Source organism: Vanellus vanellus, assembly GCF_965231255.1.
Source record: "Vanellus vanellus genome assembly, chromosome: 5".
Lineage (NCBI taxonomy): Eukaryota > Metazoa > Chordata > Aves > Charadriiformes > Charadriidae > Vanellus > Vanellus vanellus.
The window spans coordinates 76,537,374-76,558,196 of record NC_138910.1 but is presented as its reverse complement, the minus strand read 5'-3'; the positions used below and the strand labels follow the sequence as shown (position 1 = coordinate 76,558,196).

The following is a 20,823-nucleotide window of genomic DNA, read 5'->3' as shown; positions in this document are numbered from 1 at the left end:
TACTTTGACTGGGAGTAACTTAATATCAGTGAGGAAAAATACAGTCACTTTGAATTTAAGGCATATGTTTGATTCCTCTTTATTTTTCTGTAAATGAACTGAGAGGCTCTGTGTGGTAAACATAGTATTACAGGCGGGGGGGGGGGGGCAGGAATCTTGATATTAGCATTATTATGCCTTGCACCCTCCTCCATATGCCTACAAGGTCTTTCTTTCCTCATGTAAATTGAGCTGTGTTGTTGTTGGCTGGGACAGATTTGCAGCTTAACAGGCTGTATTTTGCTTAGGTTTGTTATGCCTTTTGCTAATCTGAAGGGGAGTAGACAGAGCTACTGAATAACAAGCAGTGAAATACTCTCCTAGGTATTTCTTACAATAGACAGAGATCCAATGAGGGGTAATGAGTACAGGTTATTCCTGGGGAGATTCCCATTGGATACAAAGGAAAATTTGTCACACTGAGAAGAATCAGCCATTGGAAAAATCTCCCCAGGGAAGCGGTGGGTTCCCCAACATTGAACAGTTTGGGATTTGGCTGGATGGGGTGCTGGGCCATCTTGTCTAGACTGTGCTTTTGCCAAGAAAGGTTGGACCAAGTGACCCTTGAGGTCCTTTACAACCTGGTATTCTATGATTCTTTGAAATAAAGATGATAAAGGAATGAGTTAAAATATCAAGTTTCCTGAAGAAGGAATTTAAAGTTGTCTTTGTAAAAAAAAATAACTTGATTTCTGTCTAGAGTTAAAAGTTTCTGGAGTAGGAAGCAGTCAAAAAACATAAAGTAAAAGAAGGATGATAAATGTTCTGAATGTAATGAACGTGCAACAGTGATTGGGAGTGAAACTAAAGCTCAAAGTAGTGGTAGTAAATACAAATGTTTTGCTTTGATCTTCTTGCAGTTTGTTTCCCTATGTTGTCATTGATGTAAAAGACACTTTGGTGTGCAAGAGATTGTTACTTGGAGTGGTACCGTTCGAGCTGTGAGCTAGTTGAGATGAATGTCAGTAGAGATGGCACGGTGCCAAATGAGTAGCAGTGTCTTAAAGGTGTGTAGAACAATCTGATTTATTAGTGGATTGTTTTTGTATTTGCTATTATAGCTCCTGGTCTCTTTAAGCAGCGTCCACCTCTAAGCATCGCCGCTTCAGGTCCACTTTTGACGCTCCATGAAGAAGTGGAAGCCTTGTTATTCCTGTCTGAGGGAAAACCTTACTTAATGGAGGTATCGGTTCTAAATTTTGCCCTGCTTGAACCAACAAGCTGCTGATGTTATTTCTTTGAAGTGTTCTTACATGAAAAACACTGCATATTAAAAAGCAGCCAGCCAAGGAGTATGTGGTTATTATTTTGTGCCTAAACAAGAAGGCAGCTTTCATTTCTTCTTGACACCTTTTTATTTTCCAGTGTATCTCTAGACTTAGGGGTCTGGTTAGAGAGTTTATGAAATTAGCAAAGACAGCCGAACACATTTTGTATGTGCCCATGCGGTCAGTTACCGTATGTCAGCGGGAGGCACTAACTTGAATTGCTTTGACTTAATGGATCATGCTTGAGCAGACCCTTGGAGGTGGGCAGCAGGAGCTGGATGGAGTGCTGTGGGGGCAGGGAGTTCGCCTCACTCGGCCGTGCTGGGAGGAAAACCAGCACCCTCCCTGGAAAAGACTATTCTATAATAAACTTGATCTATCGCTTAGAAATAATCATATGGCTGTGTCTGAAACTGTTTGCACCTTTCCATTAGGTGATGTACGCATTACGAGAGCTCACTGGATCTCTGTCGGTTCTCATTGAGATGGTGGTGTACTGCTGCTTTTGTAATGAGCACTTTTCCTTTACTGTGCTACACTTCATCAAGGTATGGAGATAATCAAGATAAGTTTTTTGCCTAAGTGTTTCTCCTGTGCTTTGGTCATATGGTGTCTTATGGGTTACAATGGCTCAGGGGTCTGCAGAACAATCAGTACAGTTCATTGGATTTGGAGGGCGGCGGTTGGTGGCTTTGGGGTGGTTTTTTTTTTTAAGCTTTTACTGTTTAAAACAACAAATTTTCAAAAGTCTCTAAAGCTGTCTTGTAATTCTTTGCACCATCAGCATATTTTACTATCTAAGTAACTTTATATTTCTTACATGCAGACTCAGCTAGAAACTGCTCCACCTCACGAACTGAAAAACATATTCCAGTTACTCCATGAGATACTGGTAGGTGAAGGGTAAAGACTTAGGATAGATTTTTGTATCGATGCATAATGAAAAGAGTCAGGACTGCACTGGTAGTTTTCAACATCCACATATCTTTTAATCTTTCAGTTTGGAGTTTTTATTACTTTTTAAATGGCCGTCTTGATAATAGGGTGCTATATGAAACTTTAGAAGTGTTACTTGTTTTTCATGTTAAGATGATTAAAACCATTTTGTAGAATAGATACAGGTATCACAGCTTACTTATATTGATGATCTTCTTTACTAACAGGTTATTGAAGACCCATTACAAGTAGAGCGCATCAAATTTGCCTTTGAAACTGAAAATGGATTAATAGGCAAGTAAGCCAGTGGGTGAACGCTCCTGTCTCCTGCTGACCCTTATGTTGTTGATGGTTCATATCATCTCCTAGTTTCTAATCCTTCTAAACTGTTTTACTTCTCAGGGAAAACAAGGGGATGCTATTTGATTTAGCAACCACCACCCCACAAAATGCTCTAAGAAAATCCAAAATAAGCATTAGAATATGATGGTAACAGCAAACTGGAAAGGAATTTAACTGGGAAAAATTAATTATCTCCAACAACAGCAGTCAGTGAACCCAGAGAAGAGTGGTATTTACGTACTTAAAAAATGACCTTAAGGGACCTTAACAAAGAGGCTGGCAAGAGAGCAACTTTTTGAAATAAGCAGATCAGAGTGTATACATAATGTGAGGGGGAAATAAAAGTACCTTGGATAAATATAACAGAGTAGCTCTATGAATTCTGTAACCTTAAAAATTAATTTTTATCCCCTACGTATCTCAAGAAATTGCCAATCTTTGTGTTTTGCCAGCGTCCTCATTACCATAAAATGAAACTGCTTCAGCGTGGAAGGATGCTAATACTACTAACTGCAGGATAGCCTCGTAATCTGACAGGTGGCTCCCTGTATGAGCAGGTTGCTGCTCATACAAAGTGTTGTCTCTCCATTTGATACAGAAACTTCACCAAAGTGGAGTTACTAAAGCATTCAAAAGCAACAGAAAAGTCCCAGAAGTGAAGAGAGCTTACTTCGTGTGAATCAGGAGAAGATGCTTTGTGTGCAAGAGAAATGTGGGGTAGCCACATGGTGCTCAAAGAGCATCTCTGATGAGTTAGTGCAGCTTAGGTGTCTCTTTCATAGCTGTTTGGATGAGGAGCTGCCTCAGATTGTGGCTTTCACCTGAAGTTATTTTGGATTCTGTTTTAGTGAGAAGGAGTATTTAGCTTTATTCTTCTCTCATATCTTCAGTGCTCTTCTGTTTAGTAGTTTCCATGTATGACTGATAGAGAAGATAATATGCAACAGTGTAAGAGAATAGCTAAGTGTTTATTTTATTTCTGAACAAATTGGTCCCACTTGGACCGATCCAGTTCTGTAACTTGAGCAATACGTGACCTTCTTTACAGAGGAAAGGTGCAATTATTCAATTGGATCTTTATGTTGAAGGCTTTTTGTGTAATGTTATTAAATCATACATATTTTACAAGAACTGCTGTGAGTTTTGGGAGCAAAGGTTGTAGTTTTACCTTGGAGTTCCCTTGCAACAGCACTGAACAGCATCCAGTCTCTCTGCATGTGGACTGTCCTGTCAGTCGCATTGGCTAGTTTTACTCCAAGAAAGGTAATCAGCAAAAAAATAGTTTTCTGTGGTCCCCAACAGGATGTTTGTGCATAATTTGCACTACACCAGTGCTGTAATTTTAATCATCTGCTTTGCTTTCATGGTAGAAAAAACTGGCAATTTGCAGTTCCCTAGCAATTGATTGCCTACTTTAGAGGTGTTCTTCACTGACTTCCAGGGACAGAGCAGCTTTTGAGTAGCAAATCTGATTGTGGCAGCTCCATGGAAATCTTTGTGCTTCTCCTCAGTCAAAGAGTTTTGTTACAGGAAGTGGAAATTCACAGTGTAGAAAACTTCCCAGTAGAAATGGCCTGGGGTTTTGCCTAAGTCTCCCATAGAAGAGATTCAGAGTTGTTGAATTTTGCTATGTTTGTTTGTGTGAAGAAGCTCTAAATGTTCTTCTAGCTTTGCAAGTTTTGATCCAGGTGGAAGCCGGTGATCTGGTCCATTTATAGCGCTTTCAAACAAATATTTTTTCCTTCAGATAAATGTAACCATAGCGATTATCTGACATAGAATGGATTATAGGGGAAGAACAAATGCATTAGGAGAAAACTCTTTAAAATTCAGGTGCCGCATTTGAAAGAATTACTGCATTTTCACTTTGATCTATTTTTAATCCAATAGAGTTGTGGAAGTACTCAAAACTGCCAGCAGTACAGCAGTGTGTTTACACAAATACTCATGCCAACATCTGTAGAAATAATTCCCACCACCTAAGTTAAAATTTTAGCTTCATCTTTGTTATGTTTTTGGACTGGCTGGTACACAGAAATCTGAATTGTGTTTTTTAATCCACGTATTCCTCCCCACAGCCTTGATGCACCACAGCAACCATGTGGACAGCAGCCGTTGTTACCAGTGTGTCAAGTTCCTTGTTACTTTGGCTCAGAAGTGAGTAATATGGTTTTCAAAATTGAACCTCATCCCTACCTGAGCCTCCTCCATGACTATTTAGGCTGCAACTCTTTCTATTTTTGATCAGCTTTATCTTTTGTTACTGTGATATAAGTGGTGATCAAAGGTCTTGATACTACACACTTCTGTACGATGCGAAATCTTTACTGATAAGTACCTGAGATGGATTTCATATAAAAGCTGATAATTGCTGCTTATATAAAGGCAAAGGTCAGCTACGTTCTGTAGAGCAGGAGCCTAGCATTAAGACCAAGATAAGTGTAAGGAAACTGTCCCAGATTTTTTAAATATTATGATTCATAAATTCTCTTTGTTTGGAACTTGGCATATGTCCTGATAAAGCATAGCTCTGACATATGTGAATCTGTGTAGTAGACTACTTCATGTAAACTTTACTAGGCATTATTGCTCTGGCTAATTCAGTTAATAACAGGGCTGTACCTTTTAGGTCAGAGTTTGCAATAATAACAGTGCATACAGAGGGCAGCAGCACAAAACAAGAAGTCTTTGGATTATTTTTTTTTTTTTTTAAGTTTGCCAGAATGCCTTGTTCATGACTAATTAATGTAGTTTCAATTTCCAAGGTGCCCTACTGCGAAAGATTATTTCAAGGAGAATTCCCACCACTGGAGTTGGGCTGTGCAGTGGCTACAGAAAAAGGTAGTTTGGCTGTAACTTTACAGAAAGACTGCTACTTTGTTTACAGTGAGAATTACGAAATTTCTGATGCGAATTTACGAATTTCTGATGCATACAAGAACTTCAGGAGGCCCCCACATGTTTCGGGCATAGATGTATGTACAGTGAATAAAACAAAGTGTGAATGGTCGTAACAATTATTATTCCTTGCCATGTGGGAAGCTTTCAGTGCCACTGCATTTATGCAGGTTTCCCTTTTCTAAAAAAACAATTTTCCATTGCCTGCGTGTCGATGCAAGGGAACGCGTAAATGAGTGCATTCCTTGCAGAATCGCTGCAGCTTTGCACAAAACATAGCTGTTGACAGATACGGCTTTTTCCTCCCACACATGTATTTTTTGTTCTTCCCTCCCTTAGCGTAGGTTAGCCAACAGATCTTTAATAAATACTCGAGGACACTTTAGAAACTTGAAGCTCAGCAGAATTGGCCCAAGTTTGCCTGGAGTCAAACGGCAAATCTTGGTCTCCCAGCACTACGCGTACAACACAACAGTATCCCAGCTCCAGGCTGCCTTCCTGTCCCGGCAGCTGCTGCCAGGCAGATGTCAGATGCGTAAACCAGTACTGTACTGAATACTGGAAGCAGAATTAGTGGGATGCTTGCAGTGCAGCTGGCACAACTTGTTGCATCTCTTCTCTTGAAACACAGTGAACTGACGGGTCTGGATAGTCCTGCAGTACCCATTTTTGCTTTGTACTGGCTTACGTAAACCCTGAATCCACCACTCTTCAGCTGGCATCCAGTAACTTGCACATATGTACAGTTACCAAATAAAGGGAGTCGGTTGCTAGTTTTCATCTGAGGGGCAATAGTCAATCTGACTGTTCTGGCTGCATTAAAAGTACATACTTGTCTGTGCCCCAGATCTCCAGCTCATTGCCAAAGGGTTCAGGAAACTTGCTCCAGACTTATTAATTCACCTCCTGTCTCAAGTGCATGAGGCTTTGTGCATGTAAAACTCATATGGTAATTTTGTGGCTTTCTTGGCTTTTTATGCAGATGTCTGAACATTACTGGGCTCCACAGAGTAACGTATCCAATGAAACATCAACAGCAAAAACCTTCCAGCGCACTATTTCAGCACAGGTATGTCACAGTCTCGGGAGATGATGTTAAACTTGTATTATTTCCTTTTTTGCTTTTGGCAACTTTAGCATTTTCCAGTGCACTTAAGACCATTCTTCATTGAGAAAGGACCCTGTGGTTCTTCCTGAAAAAACTAACCCTTAAATGATGTTAGTCAGTACCTCGCAATTACCTGTGGTGACTCAACTATCTCACTACAGCAGCTGTATTGTTTCAGAATCAGCTTTAAAAAAAAAAAAAAAATGATTATGAGATGAAGGTATCACCGTGGCCCCTGACACTCTTTTGGATTGTTTCCAACTCAGGACACGCTGGCCTACGCCACAGCCTTGCTGAATGAGAAAGATCAGTCTGGAAGCAGTAATGGGTCAGAAAGTAGTCCAGCCAACGAGAACGGAGAGAGACATCTGCAGCAGGTAACAAGAATATAAGGGCATGTTGATCTTCTGTTGCATTGCTCTGTTAGACACCTCGTTGCTGGGGCTCGGGTCAGAACCATCAATGAATGTAGACACAGTAATTGTGCCCCTTGCAAAAATAACGTGCTGTATCTTTCTCTCCCCATCTCTTGTGTGTATTGAAAGGGCTCAGAGTCTCCTATGATGATTGGTGAGCCTAAAAGTGACCTTGATGATGTTGACCCATAGAGGATACCTATGAACACAAAACCAGATCAACTCAAACATTTAATGCCTGGTACCTACTGAAACTGGAGTCCCGTTGCTTATGCCATTAGAAGAGTCTGGAAGAGAAGTGGCTTTATAGGACCGGAGTCCATGATGGAGGAGGTTGTTTCCCTGAAAGCTAAAAGCATTTTTAGCCACGAAGGCTTCAGATCAATAAATGCTCTAGAAAACTGCAGCTTCACCTCCAGTAGCTTATGACAGTCCAGACACCGAAAACAGTTTGTCAAGAAGATTTTATCAAATACACAAACGCTAGTGGTTGAATTTTTATGTGAACATTAAATGAGTGAATGTAAAACTGTTGCTTTTCTGTGATGCTGCAAAAAAATTCTTTTGGTTTTTATACAGGAAAAAAAAAGAAAAAAAAAAAAAACAAACAGACTTGCCCTTATGTATGGAGGGCAAATTTTTAATCTTTCTGATAATATTGAATAGGAATATTCAAATTTCTGTAAAGATGTGTGATGACTTACATTTCATTGTAAAATATTAGTTAAAGAATGGGTTTACATAAGGACTTCTGTATTTAATATGTCTCCCTGCTAATTTGTAAAGCTCGTTATGAGAAGGATCAGCAAGATTGCTCTGTAAGGAGAGCGATTCCTTACAGAATGGTTTGGTCAAGGAGCTCTGCAATGGGTCGTCTTTTCTGGTACCCTTCTGAAAACCACAGACAATTGGGAAGGGCAATAAAAGAAAAGCTTTGTTCTCTAGGTATGCAAGTGTTCATTATTAAAGGATGTTGGTGGATTTTCTTGGAAAAAAAAAAAAGTTAATGAGTAGTTTAAAAGAAAAAAAAAGCACTTTAAGATGGAATTCTGTTGCAGTTTTACTCATTACATTTTTTTAACCTTTGGAGACATATTGAATAAAATGTAGTCTCAATCATGTGATCTGCAATCACTTGCTTATGCTTTGAAATTACTGAGAAAGTTGGTATTGGTTGTATATGAATAACTCCTTGAGTGAGTTGGAGACACTGTTGTGCGGATTTTATAGCAGTTTTAACACGGGGAAAGAATGATTTGGCTTTGTATTTTCACTTGACCAGGCAACGTTTAAAATATCACAGCTCTTTTGATTTGCTCATAAACAACTGGAAACCACTTGGGATGATTTGAGCACAGTTTTGTTTTCCGTGGCAAGTGCAGTTCAGTGATTTCTGGCTCTGGCTACTAGCTTCTTTTGTGCCAACTAACTCATCTTTTGTACATTTTGCGTTTGTCACATTTTCTGCACTGCTTTTTGCCTTTATTTATGGATTCTGCCTTACTTTAAAAAAAAAATAATTATGTAAACAAACATGCACAGAAATGGGGGACATCTTAAGGAGTGCCTGGGTACCTCCAGAATAGATAAATTTGCCAAGTTAAAGGCACAACCAGCCAAAAAGTGCCTTTTTTTTTTTTTCTTTTTACATACTGTTGCCGAAACAAGAAGCAGCAGACAGCTCTTTTCACTGTTGTGCACTAATATTGAAATTAACCAGTCATTTCACTGTCAAAAGTAAACATCTGATCTGATTTCAGCTGTACAGCTTTATAACTTATTGCGGGTTAAGAGAGCCGTTGTCATAAATTGCGTGTGCAAAGAAGTAAGGGTGGCATTGTAGTGAATCTCTCACTTTTCTTTTCCAAACAATGTCTTCATAGACACATGGCAGAGTTAGCATTTTATAAATGTTTCTGATAATGTGCTGGGACATTTTAAATGTGATGTTTTAAATTAATTTTGAATAAACCATTTCTTACAGATACCCCCCCTTCTTTCTTCCCCCATCCCTAATACTTTGTTAATGGGTCAGAAATCATCACAAGAAGTCAGTACACAGCGGTGATGGTGATGGAAGAAGCCGGTAATGTTCTTATGGGTTGGCACCACTTGTCACTTCAGGTTCCTGTTATTTCCTATGGAAACAACGTCCTTGATTACCGCAGGCCCAGAGAAGCATTGATAAGAGAATTGCATCAGGATGGCTCATCACCACTGTATACTTGAAACCAATACAAACTTTTTCATGGTTCTGCTCACGCTTGTACAAAGTCAATGGTTATAATTTGCAATAAGATGATACTTGGTCACTTATTTTTGTTTCCAGCTGCTGTCATTTCAACCTGCTGAAGATTATTTTTTGGAAAATAGAGTTCAACAAAACTAGTTTTTGTGTAAATTGTGATGCATTTCTATGTTGTAATTTTTACTGCCAATCTTTTTGGATGAAAATGTTTTTATACAGCTTACAAAATGTTCGGTGAAGAGCAGCCGCAGCCTGCCTGTGAGCATTCGGGGAGATATTGTCCGATTAATATGTAGACATTTGGCACTGAAAAAATAGGCAGTCTTGATGAACAGTCTTGGGATTCCTGGTCAATGGAATAAAGTTATTCCTTTCACAGAAAACTAGTGTAATCTTTAGACTGTGCATATGCTGCTATGCTGTTGTCTTTATTGATCTTCTTATCTTGAAACTTCTTAGGCCAGTCCTGCAGATGATAAGCTCTGAGAGGTTGCCCTGATTGCCATTTTGGCTCCTGTCCAGAGGAAATCAAAGCGGCTGAATGGCCCCTGTAGCTGCGCCGCTGTATATCCTTACGCTGTGGCACGTTCTGCTGCGCTCTCAGATTTGTATCTGTGTGCAGTTTTTTCTCCTGACCTTCTTAGCAGAACGATTTACCCTGGCTACGCTTGGAGTCATGGATTAGACCAGCTTTTGTGTGTCAGATAGCAAGATTTGCAGGTGATCTGGACTTGAATTAATACTGCCTTTTCTGTTGGTGCGAGGTGCAGAGAGCTGGACGTGCAGCAGTGCCACGGCGTTGGTATTGCCCTACTCACCTGCCCGCTGCCTTCGTAAGCGGAACTAGGAGGTACAGACCCTAGAGCCCTCCCGACTTTGCCTTCCTGGCAGGTGCCTTCGTCCTCCAGTCTAAGGACAAAGACTTTTACATTTCAAGCATGACCCAGCTTGTGATGTCCATGGGTGGTGCCAGTCCTGGGCACACGGACTGGGTATCGCAAACCAGGTGCTGATGAGACTGTCTGCAGCGTACCTGGGATCAACGCTGCTTTCTCCTGAATGAGAGAGGCTTTTCTGCCTACCCACAGACAAGATACTAAGCAAGGGCTAATCTTCTTTCAATATTGTTTCCTTCCACCAGGCTTATGTATGCTTGAACTAAGCCGTGAAAGCTGTGTCTTGGCTTACTGTGCATGGAATGTGCTCACACCTTCTGCTGGGAACCGGCGGGTGAGCAGGCAGCAGGATGTTGACATAGGAAAGACGTGAACCTGTTAAAGTGGGCCCGGAGGAGGGCCACAAAGATGAACATCTCTGCTGTGAGGACAGGCTGAGAGGGTTGGGGTTGTTCAGCCTGGAGAAGACAAGGCTCTGGGGAGACCTTATAGCAGCCTCCCAGTACCTAAAGGTGCTACAGGAGAGCTGGGGAAGGACTTTTTGCAAAGGCATGTACTGATAGGACAAGGGGGAATTGCTTCAAACTGGAAGAGAGGAGGTTTAGAATAGACATTAGGAAGAATTTTTTAACTCTGAGGATGGTGAGGCACTGGAACGGGTTGCCCAAAGAAGCTGTGGCTGCCCCATCCCTGGACGTGTTCAAGGCCAGGCTGGACGGGGCTTGGAGCAACCTGGGCTGGTGGGAGAAGTCCCTGCCCATGGCAGAAGGGTTGGAACTAGATGATCTTTAAGGTCCCTTCCAACCTAAACCATTCTATGATTCTGTGATCTTCCCCTCTGGCAGGGAAGGCAGCAGAGGTGAAATACCTGATGCGTGTTTTGCGAGGTTACAGCCTAGTAAGTCTGCTGAAAAATTACCAGCTATGTCAGAGCTATGCAGGAACTCTTAGGCTAACATCCTTCTTTCTTTCCCCCCCTCTTTGTGCAAAATTCAGATTATAGCTGATAAAATTAGGGGCTGTAATTATACACGTTATGTAATTTACATGTTTAGACTTGGGCTGAGCTTCTGCCGTCTTTAGGTAACAAGTTAGAAATAGCTTAGACCTTTCAGAGTGGTGCTTCCTACTGGGTCTGTCTTCTCTTGCCAATTAAAGCTGGAGTAACACCTCTGTAACAGGGCTTTTTGATGGGGGAAAAAATAACCAACCCACAATAGACAAAGTTTGACAGGTTAACATGGTGCTTGTACTATCGAGCTTTGTTTTTTCATTTGTCCTCAGGTAGCACCACACACATTACCAGCCTCCTGGTACTACAATAGATAATCACCCCCCCCAAAAAAAAGTGAGAGGCAGCTTTGGTGGCTTCTGGTAGTCCTCAGCCTTCCTCTGCTGCTGTGCCTCTCTCTGAGGATCTCTGCTTTATCTCCTTTCTGGGGCTTCGATGCTTATCGGGTGAAGCCCAATGTCACTAGCAACAGCGACAAAAAGCACAAGGGCACGTTCCCCGAAGCTGGGTGCCGCTTTGTTTCCGTAACTGGGAGCTCTTGTCCTCCACCACTGTTTTAAAAACAAACTTCTGCTCTTGCGAGTGCGTGGGGACAACACGACTCAGCCCCCGGCCTCTGCGCCAGTCCCAGAGCTCAGGACAGCTGCGGGCAAGGGGAGGGCGCCCGCGCTGTCTGCCCCGACCTCTGAGCACGCCGGCGGCCGGACAGGGGCAGCTCGCACCCGAGGCAGGGATCCGAGCCCTGCGGCTGGCTCGCTAACGAAGCAGAGCTCATTTGGGGGAGCAGCGTCCCTGCTGGACGGGTGCCAGCTCCCCCTTCCAGACCGGTTCCCCGCGGGGATGTACACAAAGGCAGATGACGGATTGTACCTACTGAACACTGGTCTGTGAATTTTATTTTAAAAAGACATTTATAAAATGTTTATTTATAAAATTCCAAATAAATATTTAAGGTACAAATGTAAAAACCAAGGTACTATGAAAGCTTTTTCTTCTTTCGTATTTTTTTTTTTTTTAAAAGGAATTACAGCCAGTTCTGTGTGTCTCTGGAAGAGCTGAAAGGGAAACTGTTAAAGCAACGCATGCCACCAGCAGATCATTAACTTTAACTTTACAACAAAAAAAACACTAACAAAGCAGCAGCTGACTGTAGCAATGCAGATTAAAATCGAATTAAACAAGCGGACTGTTTAAACTACAGCCCTTACACTTGACTAAAAAGTAAAGAAGTCTCCTAGCTGAGAGAGGCAATTATAAAACTATCCAAAAATGTCTAAACTATCATTTTCCAGGTGCTAAGCGGCATTAGCTAACATCTAATGAGCAACTAGCCAGGAAAGAGCAATCCTCACCACAATATTATTTTTTTTTTTTAAAAGTGGTGGGTTTGTCATATGCTGGGTGACAACACGAACAAACGGCCTTGGGACAGTCAGGGTGTTTATAGAAAGACCCGGTGATGCTGGGGTGGCTCCTGTGATGGGGCAGAGCCACCCGAGGTCTTGGCCCCACCGTGTGTGAGAAGGTGATGAGTTTGGACCCCACCACCACGGCAGCCCAAGCGTGGAGGTCATCAGAGCCACGTGTCAGAGCATGGACTGTGCTGGGAGCGGCAGCTCAGCCCCGGGAAGACACTGGTGACACGGCGGTCCAGCGAGGCAGCTGTCCCTGCTTACGCCAGGACAGGGTGGCCGCGTCTCCGGCTCAGCCCATTCCTACTGCCGGCTCCGGCAGCAAATGGCGATGGCCACGGCCGCGCTGCTGCCCGGGACACTGGCTGCCACACAGGTATCGTCCACGGCGTAGGCTCCCATGATGCCGGGGCTCTGGGAATGGGCGTTACAGCCCGTCAGTGTCCAGCCGTCATCACAGGACACCGTCACCTAACGGGGGAGAAGAGGTCATCTTCCACGGATCAGCAAAGGGGCAGGGGTCTGCCCATCCCTGTTGGTCCCCAGAGCTCAGGGTGATGTGGCCAGTGTCACACTGAGCCACTGGACCCCAGCTGAGAGGGGGGTGTATCCCAATACAGGTGGGCAACTGGGGACACCAGTGAAGGCTGAGGTTGGGGTGGCCACAATGAGATGCCGAAGCCAACCCTACCACCAGGGTGGCAGAAGGTCGAGCAGAGATGAGGACACCACCATGGTGGAGGTGCCTGCACCGTCCCTACCTTCTCCGCAGAGCCTGGGGACGTACGCTCCTTCACCCGGCACTCGATGGCGGCCGCGGGGCAGCACAAGGCGTGCGCCATCACCTCCATCCTGCCAGTGCAGTGGCTGGACCTGCTCCCCGGCCCCACGACAGGTCTGCCGCCATCACCCAGCGCTGTGGCAGGGGAACGGAAACTGCAGCCTGCCGAGGGGAGAGGGGCTGTCGGCGTGGGGCGGCCGCAGCATCATCCCAGTGCACACACAGGCGCTATGGGATGTCCCCGCTGAGCCCTGAGCCTTCCCTGCCTCCATGCATGCAGCATGCGTCATAGAATCACCGAATCATGGAATGGTTTGTGTTGGAAGGGACCTTAAAGTTCATCCACTTCCAACACCCTGCCATGGGCAGGGACACTTCCCACGAGACCAGGTTGCTCCAAGCCCCGTCCAACCTGGCCTTGAACACCTCCAGGGATGGGGCAGCCAAAACCTCTCTGGGCAACCTGCGCCAGTGCCTCACCACCCTCAGAGTGAAAAATTTCTTCCTAATATCTAATCTAAATCTCCCCTCTTTCAGTTTGAAACCATTCCCCCTCGTCCTGTCACTACATGCCCTTGTAAAAAGTCCCTCTCCAGCATTCTTGTAGTCCCCCGTCAGATACTTGAAAGGGCTATAAGGTCTCCCCAGAGCCCTGTCTCCTCCAGGCTGAACAACCCCAACTCTCTCAGCCTGTCCTCACAGCAGAGGTGCTCCGCTCCAGCCCTTCCCTGTCACCCCAGTGCTCACACCCACCCTTTTACCCCCCAGTCCCAGAGTTTTTCTGGAAGAAACACCCTCGGCCATCAGCGTGTTGGGCTCAAGGCTCTGTAACCCGCCGTGTTGGGCGTTACCGGTCAGCACGTGGTCCCCTGGGGAGCAGCCGGCCCCCTCGGCCGCCGGCGAGCTGGCGTTGATCCGGCACTCAGCCCTGGGCCACGTGCAGCACCTGGCGATGGCATAGACACCCTGACCCCGGAAAGCGTTGTGGGCCACGCACTGCTTCTGCCCGTCCTTGTCCTGCGGCCAGGACAGCACGGCGTCACCGAGGGTGCTCGGGAGACTGGGGACACCCCTCCGAGGCCGGCGGGCACCCCCGGGGCGGTACTTGTGTCTCCGCGCACCCTGCTCACCTCCATGTGCTCCCCCAGCCGCCTGCCGCCGCGGGAAAAGCTGGAGCAGCTGAGCATCTCCTCGGCGTCGGCGCAGCGCGCCACGGCGGTGGCGTGCCGGGTGAGCCCCGAGCGCGCCGACCACACCGAGCGGCAGTAGAGCTGCTCGTCTGCAAGGGGGCAGATGGCGTCAGCGGCGACGGGGCGGACACCCACAGCAGCACCCAGAGCCCACGGCGTGGACCGGGATGCCGATGAGGGGTGGCGTGTCTCCCTGCTACCCTCTGCGTGCAAACAGCCGCGCTCGGGCTCAGCCATCCCCGGCACAGCTCCGGGAGGAACGTGCCTTCACCCAGGGACCGCTGTCCCCGGTCAGGGCAGAGCTCTGCCGGGCGCCCAGCAGGCAGCCGAGGTCTTTACCTGCGCCCAGCCGGGTCGGCAGCCCGGCCACGCTGTTGGGTGTCTGGAGCCGCTGCTCCTCGGGGAACCACGCCATATCCATGACATTCTTGGTGGCGAAGCGCAGGAGGCGCTGCCGGAGCTCGGCGAGGCTCAGCTGGGGCTCGGCGCTGAGCAGCATGGCGGCCATGCCTGCCGAGAGCCCAGGGGGACGCGGTGAGAACCGGGGGCTGCGCAGACACCTACGCACGACTCCCCCCGAGCAACGCAGCTCCAGAGAGACATGAGAGGAATCGCTGCAGCCCATCATCCCCCCGCACGGGATGCGCAGCACCCAAATGAGCCAAACATGCCAAAACCCCGGCACCGTGGCATGCAAAAACGTCCCCGGCGCAGACAGCCCTGATGCCCTGTGCCTGCGGGGACACGTGCCCAGCACCAGCAAGGGGAGGGCCAGCCCTTGCCCACCACCCGGTAGCCCAGCTCACCTGCCACGTGCGCAGCCGCCTGCGACGTCCCGCTCTGCGCCGTGAAGCATGTGCTGCAGTCGCTGGAGGCGCCGATGATGTCATCCCCCGGGGCGAACAGGTCCACGCAGCGGCCGAAGTTGGTGCCCAGGGTGCCGATGGAGGCGGGTTGGTCCTCGCTGTTGGTGGCGCCCACCGTGATGACCTGCCGGGGCGGTGACGGAGGGGGACGCGGGAGGGATGGGACGCGCAGCCCCAGCCCGCTCGGCTGACTTGGTGCTGGAGCGGATGCGCCCGGGGAGGTGGCAGCGTGTCCCCACGTGTCCCCACACCTCGGGGAACCCCCCCAGCTCGTACCTCCGGCTCAGATGCTGGCGAGTACAGGCAGGCATCATCCTTGTAGTTACCAGCAGCTGCAACCATCACCACCCCCATCCGCGCCATCCGCCGACAGCCGGCGTTCAGCACTCGGCTGTAGGCGCCGGCGAAGGGCAGCAGCACCACCAGTGGCACGTGGGGCTGAGCCTTCAGTGCCGCCTCGATAAACTCCAGGCCTGGGAGGGACAAGACAAGGGACAGGAAACTATCGCAGGAGGGGGACGAGGCAGGGGGGCTCCGGGAGGGAGCGTGCCCCTCTCCGGGGCGTGGGGTGACTCACCCGTGAGGGTCCCGCTGATGGTGCCCTTCCCCTGGCAGTTCAGCACGCGGAGGCTGCGGATGTTGGCGCCGGCGGCCACGCCGGCGTCGCGCCCGCTCAGCACCCCGGCCATGTGGGTCCCGTGGCTGTCGCACTTGCTGGCCTGGCGCAGGCACCGGGGTTTTACGCCCCCGGCCCCATTGCATCCAAGCAGGTTTGCAACCCCCCAACGTCCTCCCCACCTCATCCCGTCCCACCCCACCCCATCCCACCCCTTGTGCTTCACACCAGCTAAATCCCGCCACGGAATAAATCCTGAAAAATATTTCAGGGTGGGGAGAAGGTAAAAAAAAAATAATCATCTTGTGCAGAAGGAGAAAAGCTGGCAGAAAGGATGGGGGATGCAGGCAGCCTTCCCCGGGGCTGTTCTACCGCTGGGAACTTCTACGCAAGCAGCGATAAAGCCGTGCAAGGCAGCACGAGCACCTGCCGCGGGGTGAACCTCAATTCCCTCTTGCAACACCACCCTGACACGCACCCATGCCCCCCCCCCAGACTGCTGTCCCCCAAAAGAAGCCCCGTCCCGCTCAGCCACAGCTCCAAACAGACCACGCTGAGGGTCCCAACATCCCCCAGGACCACAGCTCCCACTGCTGCATGTCCTGCCCAGCATTTTGCTGTGAGCCAAGTGTCCCTCTTCTCCTGGGAAGCCCCAGGAGCCTGACCAGGGTTGGTGGGTGCAGAGGGATGCTCTTGCCAGCGTGCGGCACCTCAGAGCTCACCTGCCTGTGGAAGCGGGTGCCATCCTCCTCGGGGACGCTCTCGAAGTCGGTCACAAGCACCCTGCCCTCGATCTCCCGATGGGTGCTCTGCACACTGGTGTCCAGCAGGTAAATCTCCACCAGGTCACCTTTATCTATCAGGGACAGGGACAGGGGGAAAGGCAACCACCACCGGGTCAGCCCAGGCTACCTGGGATGCTCCCAAAATGCTCCAGACCCGCAGCACGGTGGAGTTGGGGGGGATAATCCCTTCCCCCCGAGATCAGGAGAGGGGATGGGGCCATTGACCCTTCCCCAAACCCCGGCGGTCCTTCCCCTGCACCCCACCGCTTACTGGGAGGGCTGTAGGCACCCGAGCTGAGCTGCGGCGGCACAATCCTGCCCAAATTCCAGGGGATGCTCTGGGCAAAGACATAGGCATCCTCCTCGACGTACACCACGTGTGGCAGCTTCAGTGCCTGCGGGGAGCAGACACAGTGTCCGGCGCAGTGGCAAAACTCCTGTCCCCTCTGGGACTGGGGCTGCCACCCTCCACCAGTGCCCACCTCCGCTGCTGCCCCCCGCCACGACCCACCGCCCAGGGCCCCGCCGCCCGCTCCCCGTACCGTGTCCAGGACGTCACTGCTCATCTTCACCAGGAAGGCGGGCAGGAGGTGGAAGACGTGCAGCAGCTCGGTCAGGTACCCCCGCTGAGCCGCCCGGGCCTGCAGCCGCCGCGCCGTACCTCTCACCTCGGCCTCGCCGCTGCCCGCCTGCAGCACCACCACGTAGCGCCCGGGCAGCCGCCACGACGCCTGCATGCAGGGACGCAACCACCAACTTTGAGTTTGGGGACACACAGACGCACCCGGTCACCTTCTTCGCCCCCATCGCCCCACGCTCCTCACCTTGGCGGCGCGATGGAAGGCAGCGGGTCCCCAAGTCTCGGCCCCGACGGTGGCTGCCTCCTCCTCGGCTGCCCCCAGGGACAGCACCAGCTCCTCCGCCAGCTCCGCCGCCGCCCCCGCCACCACCAGCGCCACCAGCAGCGCCACCAGCAGCGCCAGCCCCCGCGGGGACATGCCGGATCGCACCCCCGACGGGGCGGGGGGTGCGGAGATGCTGCGACCTCCGAGCGAGCTCCCCTTCGGCACGGCGCAGCCCGGACCGCGGAGCCGCTGCGCGCCCGCGGAGCAGCTGGAGTGCAGCCGCGGAGCAGCTGGAAGCGCACCCGCGGAGGAGATACTGCGCGCCCGCGGAGAAACTGCTGCGCGCCCGCGGAGGACCCGGAGCGCACGGGCAGACAGAGCTGGAGCGCACCTGCAGAAGGGCCCGAGCGCACCCGCGGGGAGGACCCGCAGCGCACCCGCAAAGGAGCTGGAGCGCACCCGCGGAGGAGCCCGAGCGCGCCCGCGGAGGACCAGAAGCGCACCCGCGGAGGAGCCCGAGCGCACCCGCGGAGGAGCGCTGCGCGCCCGCGGAGGAGCGGAGCTTTGCCCGGCGCGGCGGGGCGGGGGATCACGCCACCGCCGCCGGCCCCATCGTCCCACCGGGGCGGGTTAACCATTAACGGGGCCGCGGGCGCGGGTGGGGGCGCGGGGAGAGGAGCAGCCGCCGCTCACCAGCGAGCGCCCAATTGCCCCCGGGACCCCCCGTCCGTCCCCGGGAGCGACCCAGCCGCAACGCTGCCGCTCAAGGACTATTTTCAGAAAGGGCTGCACGCTTTTATGTGCCTCTTGCTGGTTTACTTCGGGGATAAACTGCCGCGAAAGCCTCTAATCCTGTTTAGGCATTTTTTACAGAGCCGTCACACATCGCAAATGTTATTTTTCCGGGATGCGGTTGGTGCTTTCCCATGGCTCCCACCGCTGCCTTCCACCTCTCCCCTCCCGCGCGGCCCCAACGCCCCCAGTGACCTTCGGCAAACCCCTTCCCTGCTCCCTCCTTTGAGGGAAACAGGGATTAATTTTTATTTTTTTTTTTACTGGTTATTTATAAGCTCCTCAGAGCTTATGTGGTTTGTATGGATGTATGTGGTTTGCATGGATGTATATGGTTTATATGGATGTATACGGTTTATATGGATGTATATGTTTGCTATGGATGAGTATGTTTTATAATGATGTGTACATTTTAGAATGATGTATATGGTTTATAGGGATGTATATGTTTCATATGAATGTGCATGTTTTATATGGATTTCTATATTTTATTTCTAATGACACCTCGAGTGGGTGCCTGCACCGTGGTTTGGGTAATTGGGGGGACAGTGGACCCCACTTGCCACCCACTATCTGCTGCGGTGAGCTGCCATCACCAGGTCCTGGTGTCCAGCAGGCTCCTCACGGGGACAAGTGCCCCCCCTGATTTTTGGCTCAGCTTAATGAGGCGCCGTTAAGTCCTGCAACAGGGCACTGATGCTTCGGGACACCTTCAGGGCAGCCGAGCACTGGAGGACCCGGTTTCGGGGCACGGGGGACACATGGGGACACAGCTTCCCTCCCCCTGCAGAGTCGCTCCCTTACTTTTTGCACGGGGAAGAGCCGTGTCCGAGGGAAGGAGGGGGGGAGCCCACAGAGGAGGGGCTGGCCAAGCACCCCCAGCCCCACGCACGGCCCCACATGCTGAGCAACACAGGGAGGTTTTGGCATGAATATCCGACCCCAAAGCCTGGGCAGGCAGTGAGAGAGATGCCCAGGCCTGGAGCGCTCAGGAAGGAGTGGATACCCGCAGAAAGATTTTTTTTTTTTTTCATTAAAAAATATTCAGAAATAGCCAAAAACTTGCACATTGTAGAGAAAAGATCCGTCCCCCATCCTGGCACACAGGGCAGCTTCAAGCAGCTGTGTGCTGCTGAGAGCAAAGGTACCCTCCGGCGGTGTCTCTGTAAAGGAGGGGGGTCCTATTTGGGGGTGGGGGGAGGAGAGAGCAAAAAAGGCAACAGCGAAGACGCCAATGAAGGGGAAAGAGTTCCTAAATCCCCTCCTGCCCTCCAAGCCTGGGACAGGCACGGAGCACTGGGGTGGTGCTGGTGGGGTGATGCTGGGCAGGGTGATGGGGGCCCCCCTCCACATCCCACTGTGACTGCAGCAGCGTCAGACGTTGGTACAAAATAAAATAATGGGAAAAAAAAAAAAAAGTAAAATAAAAAAGCGCACTTTAACCACATACAGTTAGGGCAGCTGAGCTTCGTTTAAGTTATTTAAAAGCCGTAGAAAATCAAAGAGTTTTTTCTGCACCAGCCGGGAATCGAACCCGGGTCGCAAGAATGGGAATCTTGCATGATACCACTACACCACTGGTGCGCTGGTCCCGCACCGCCCCGCGTGCTGCCAAGCCCACGTGGCGTGACACACCACCCCCCCAACCCCCCCACACCCCTCCCGCGTGGGCTGCGTGGGCAGCGGGGGACCCCCTCCCCGTCCCCGCTCAGCCGCGGTCCCCTCCGCTCCATGGCCGGGGCGTGGGCGTCCCCCCACAGCCGCGGGTGGGGTGAAACGCGTGGAAAAGCCGAGCGGGGCGGACGGCGCCTTGGGCTCCGCGGAGCTCTTAATTTCATGCAGGAATGTCCCGTTTCTCCCAATGTTTAACCTCAGCCGGGGGAGCCGAACCCTTCGGCTCCGGCAGCCCTCGGTACCCGGGCTCCTCCTCCCACGCGTGGGGCACGGCAAGGATGCTTCGCTGAGGGATGCGGGGACCCAAATCCAGCTGCACAAAGGGCTCCTGGAGGGGGGGAAGGAGGTGGGGGAGGCTTCAACCCCCCCCATCTCAGCCCCCTCCTCTGTCCCTGCCCGACGAAAATGCTTTTGAAAATTGAGTTTCTTTTGCCGAAAGTGGTTGTGAGTCTCAGGACAAGAGATGGGCAAAAGCTTTTGGGTCTCCACAAGACTCCTACGCTCCATGATGTGAGACGGTGACACAGAGCCACGTCCTGCCCCCAGGCACATTCCGGAACCCAGCGAGATGTGACCCCATCTGAACAGCGTCCCCGAAGCCATCATGGTCCCCCCCAACCCCACCAGGAAGGACAGGCAGGAGTGGAGCAAGTGTAAACAGCCGGATAACGCTTCCTCTTGGCCGGCCGCTCGCAATCC

General features: G+C 50.2%; 2 protein-coding genes across 2 annotated transcripts in view; one reads left to right on the top strand and one right to left on the bottom strand.

Annotated features, from left to right (window-relative positions):
- Positions 1–8,994, top strand: part of USP24 (ubiquitin specific peptidase 24) — a 65,169-nt gene extending 56,175 nt beyond the window's left edge. The window contains exons 59-67 of the mRNA XM_082483401.1: positions 1,101–1,222; positions 1,742–1,855; positions 2,134–2,199; positions 2,471–2,537; positions 4,664–4,742; positions 5,351–5,426; positions 6,466–6,552; positions 6,858–6,968; positions 7,137–8,994. Of these exons, the coding sequence (XP_082339527.1) occupies positions 1,101–1,222; positions 1,742–1,855; positions 2,134–2,199; positions 2,471–2,537; positions 4,664–4,742; positions 5,351–5,426; positions 6,466–6,552; positions 6,858–6,968; positions 7,137–7,199 (785 nt within the window). The 3' untranslated portion in view covers positions 7,200–8,994. The remainder of the gene's footprint in view (positions 1–1,100; positions 1,223–1,741; positions 1,856–2,133; positions 2,200–2,470; positions 2,538–4,663; positions 4,743–5,350; positions 5,427–6,465; positions 6,553–6,857; positions 6,969–7,136) is intronic.
- A 3,884-nt stretch (positions 8,995–12,878) lies between these two features.
- PCSK9 (proprotein convertase subtilisin/kexin type 9) lies at positions 12,879–17,811 on the bottom strand (the record flags this gene model as incomplete). The annotated part of the gene is made up of 12 exons (XM_082484070.1): positions 12,879–13,046; positions 13,337–13,518; positions 14,208–14,373; positions 14,487–14,635; positions 14,886–15,056; positions 15,353–15,536; positions 15,689–15,885; positions 15,990–16,131; positions 16,751–16,884; positions 17,085–17,208; positions 17,356–17,544; positions 17,638–17,811. 12 exons carry the CDS (start codon positions 17,809–17,811, stop codon positions 12,879–12,881), a joined length of 1,980 nt encoding a protein of 659 aa, XP_082340196.1.
- Positions 17,812–20,823: the final 3,012 nt, after the last annotated feature.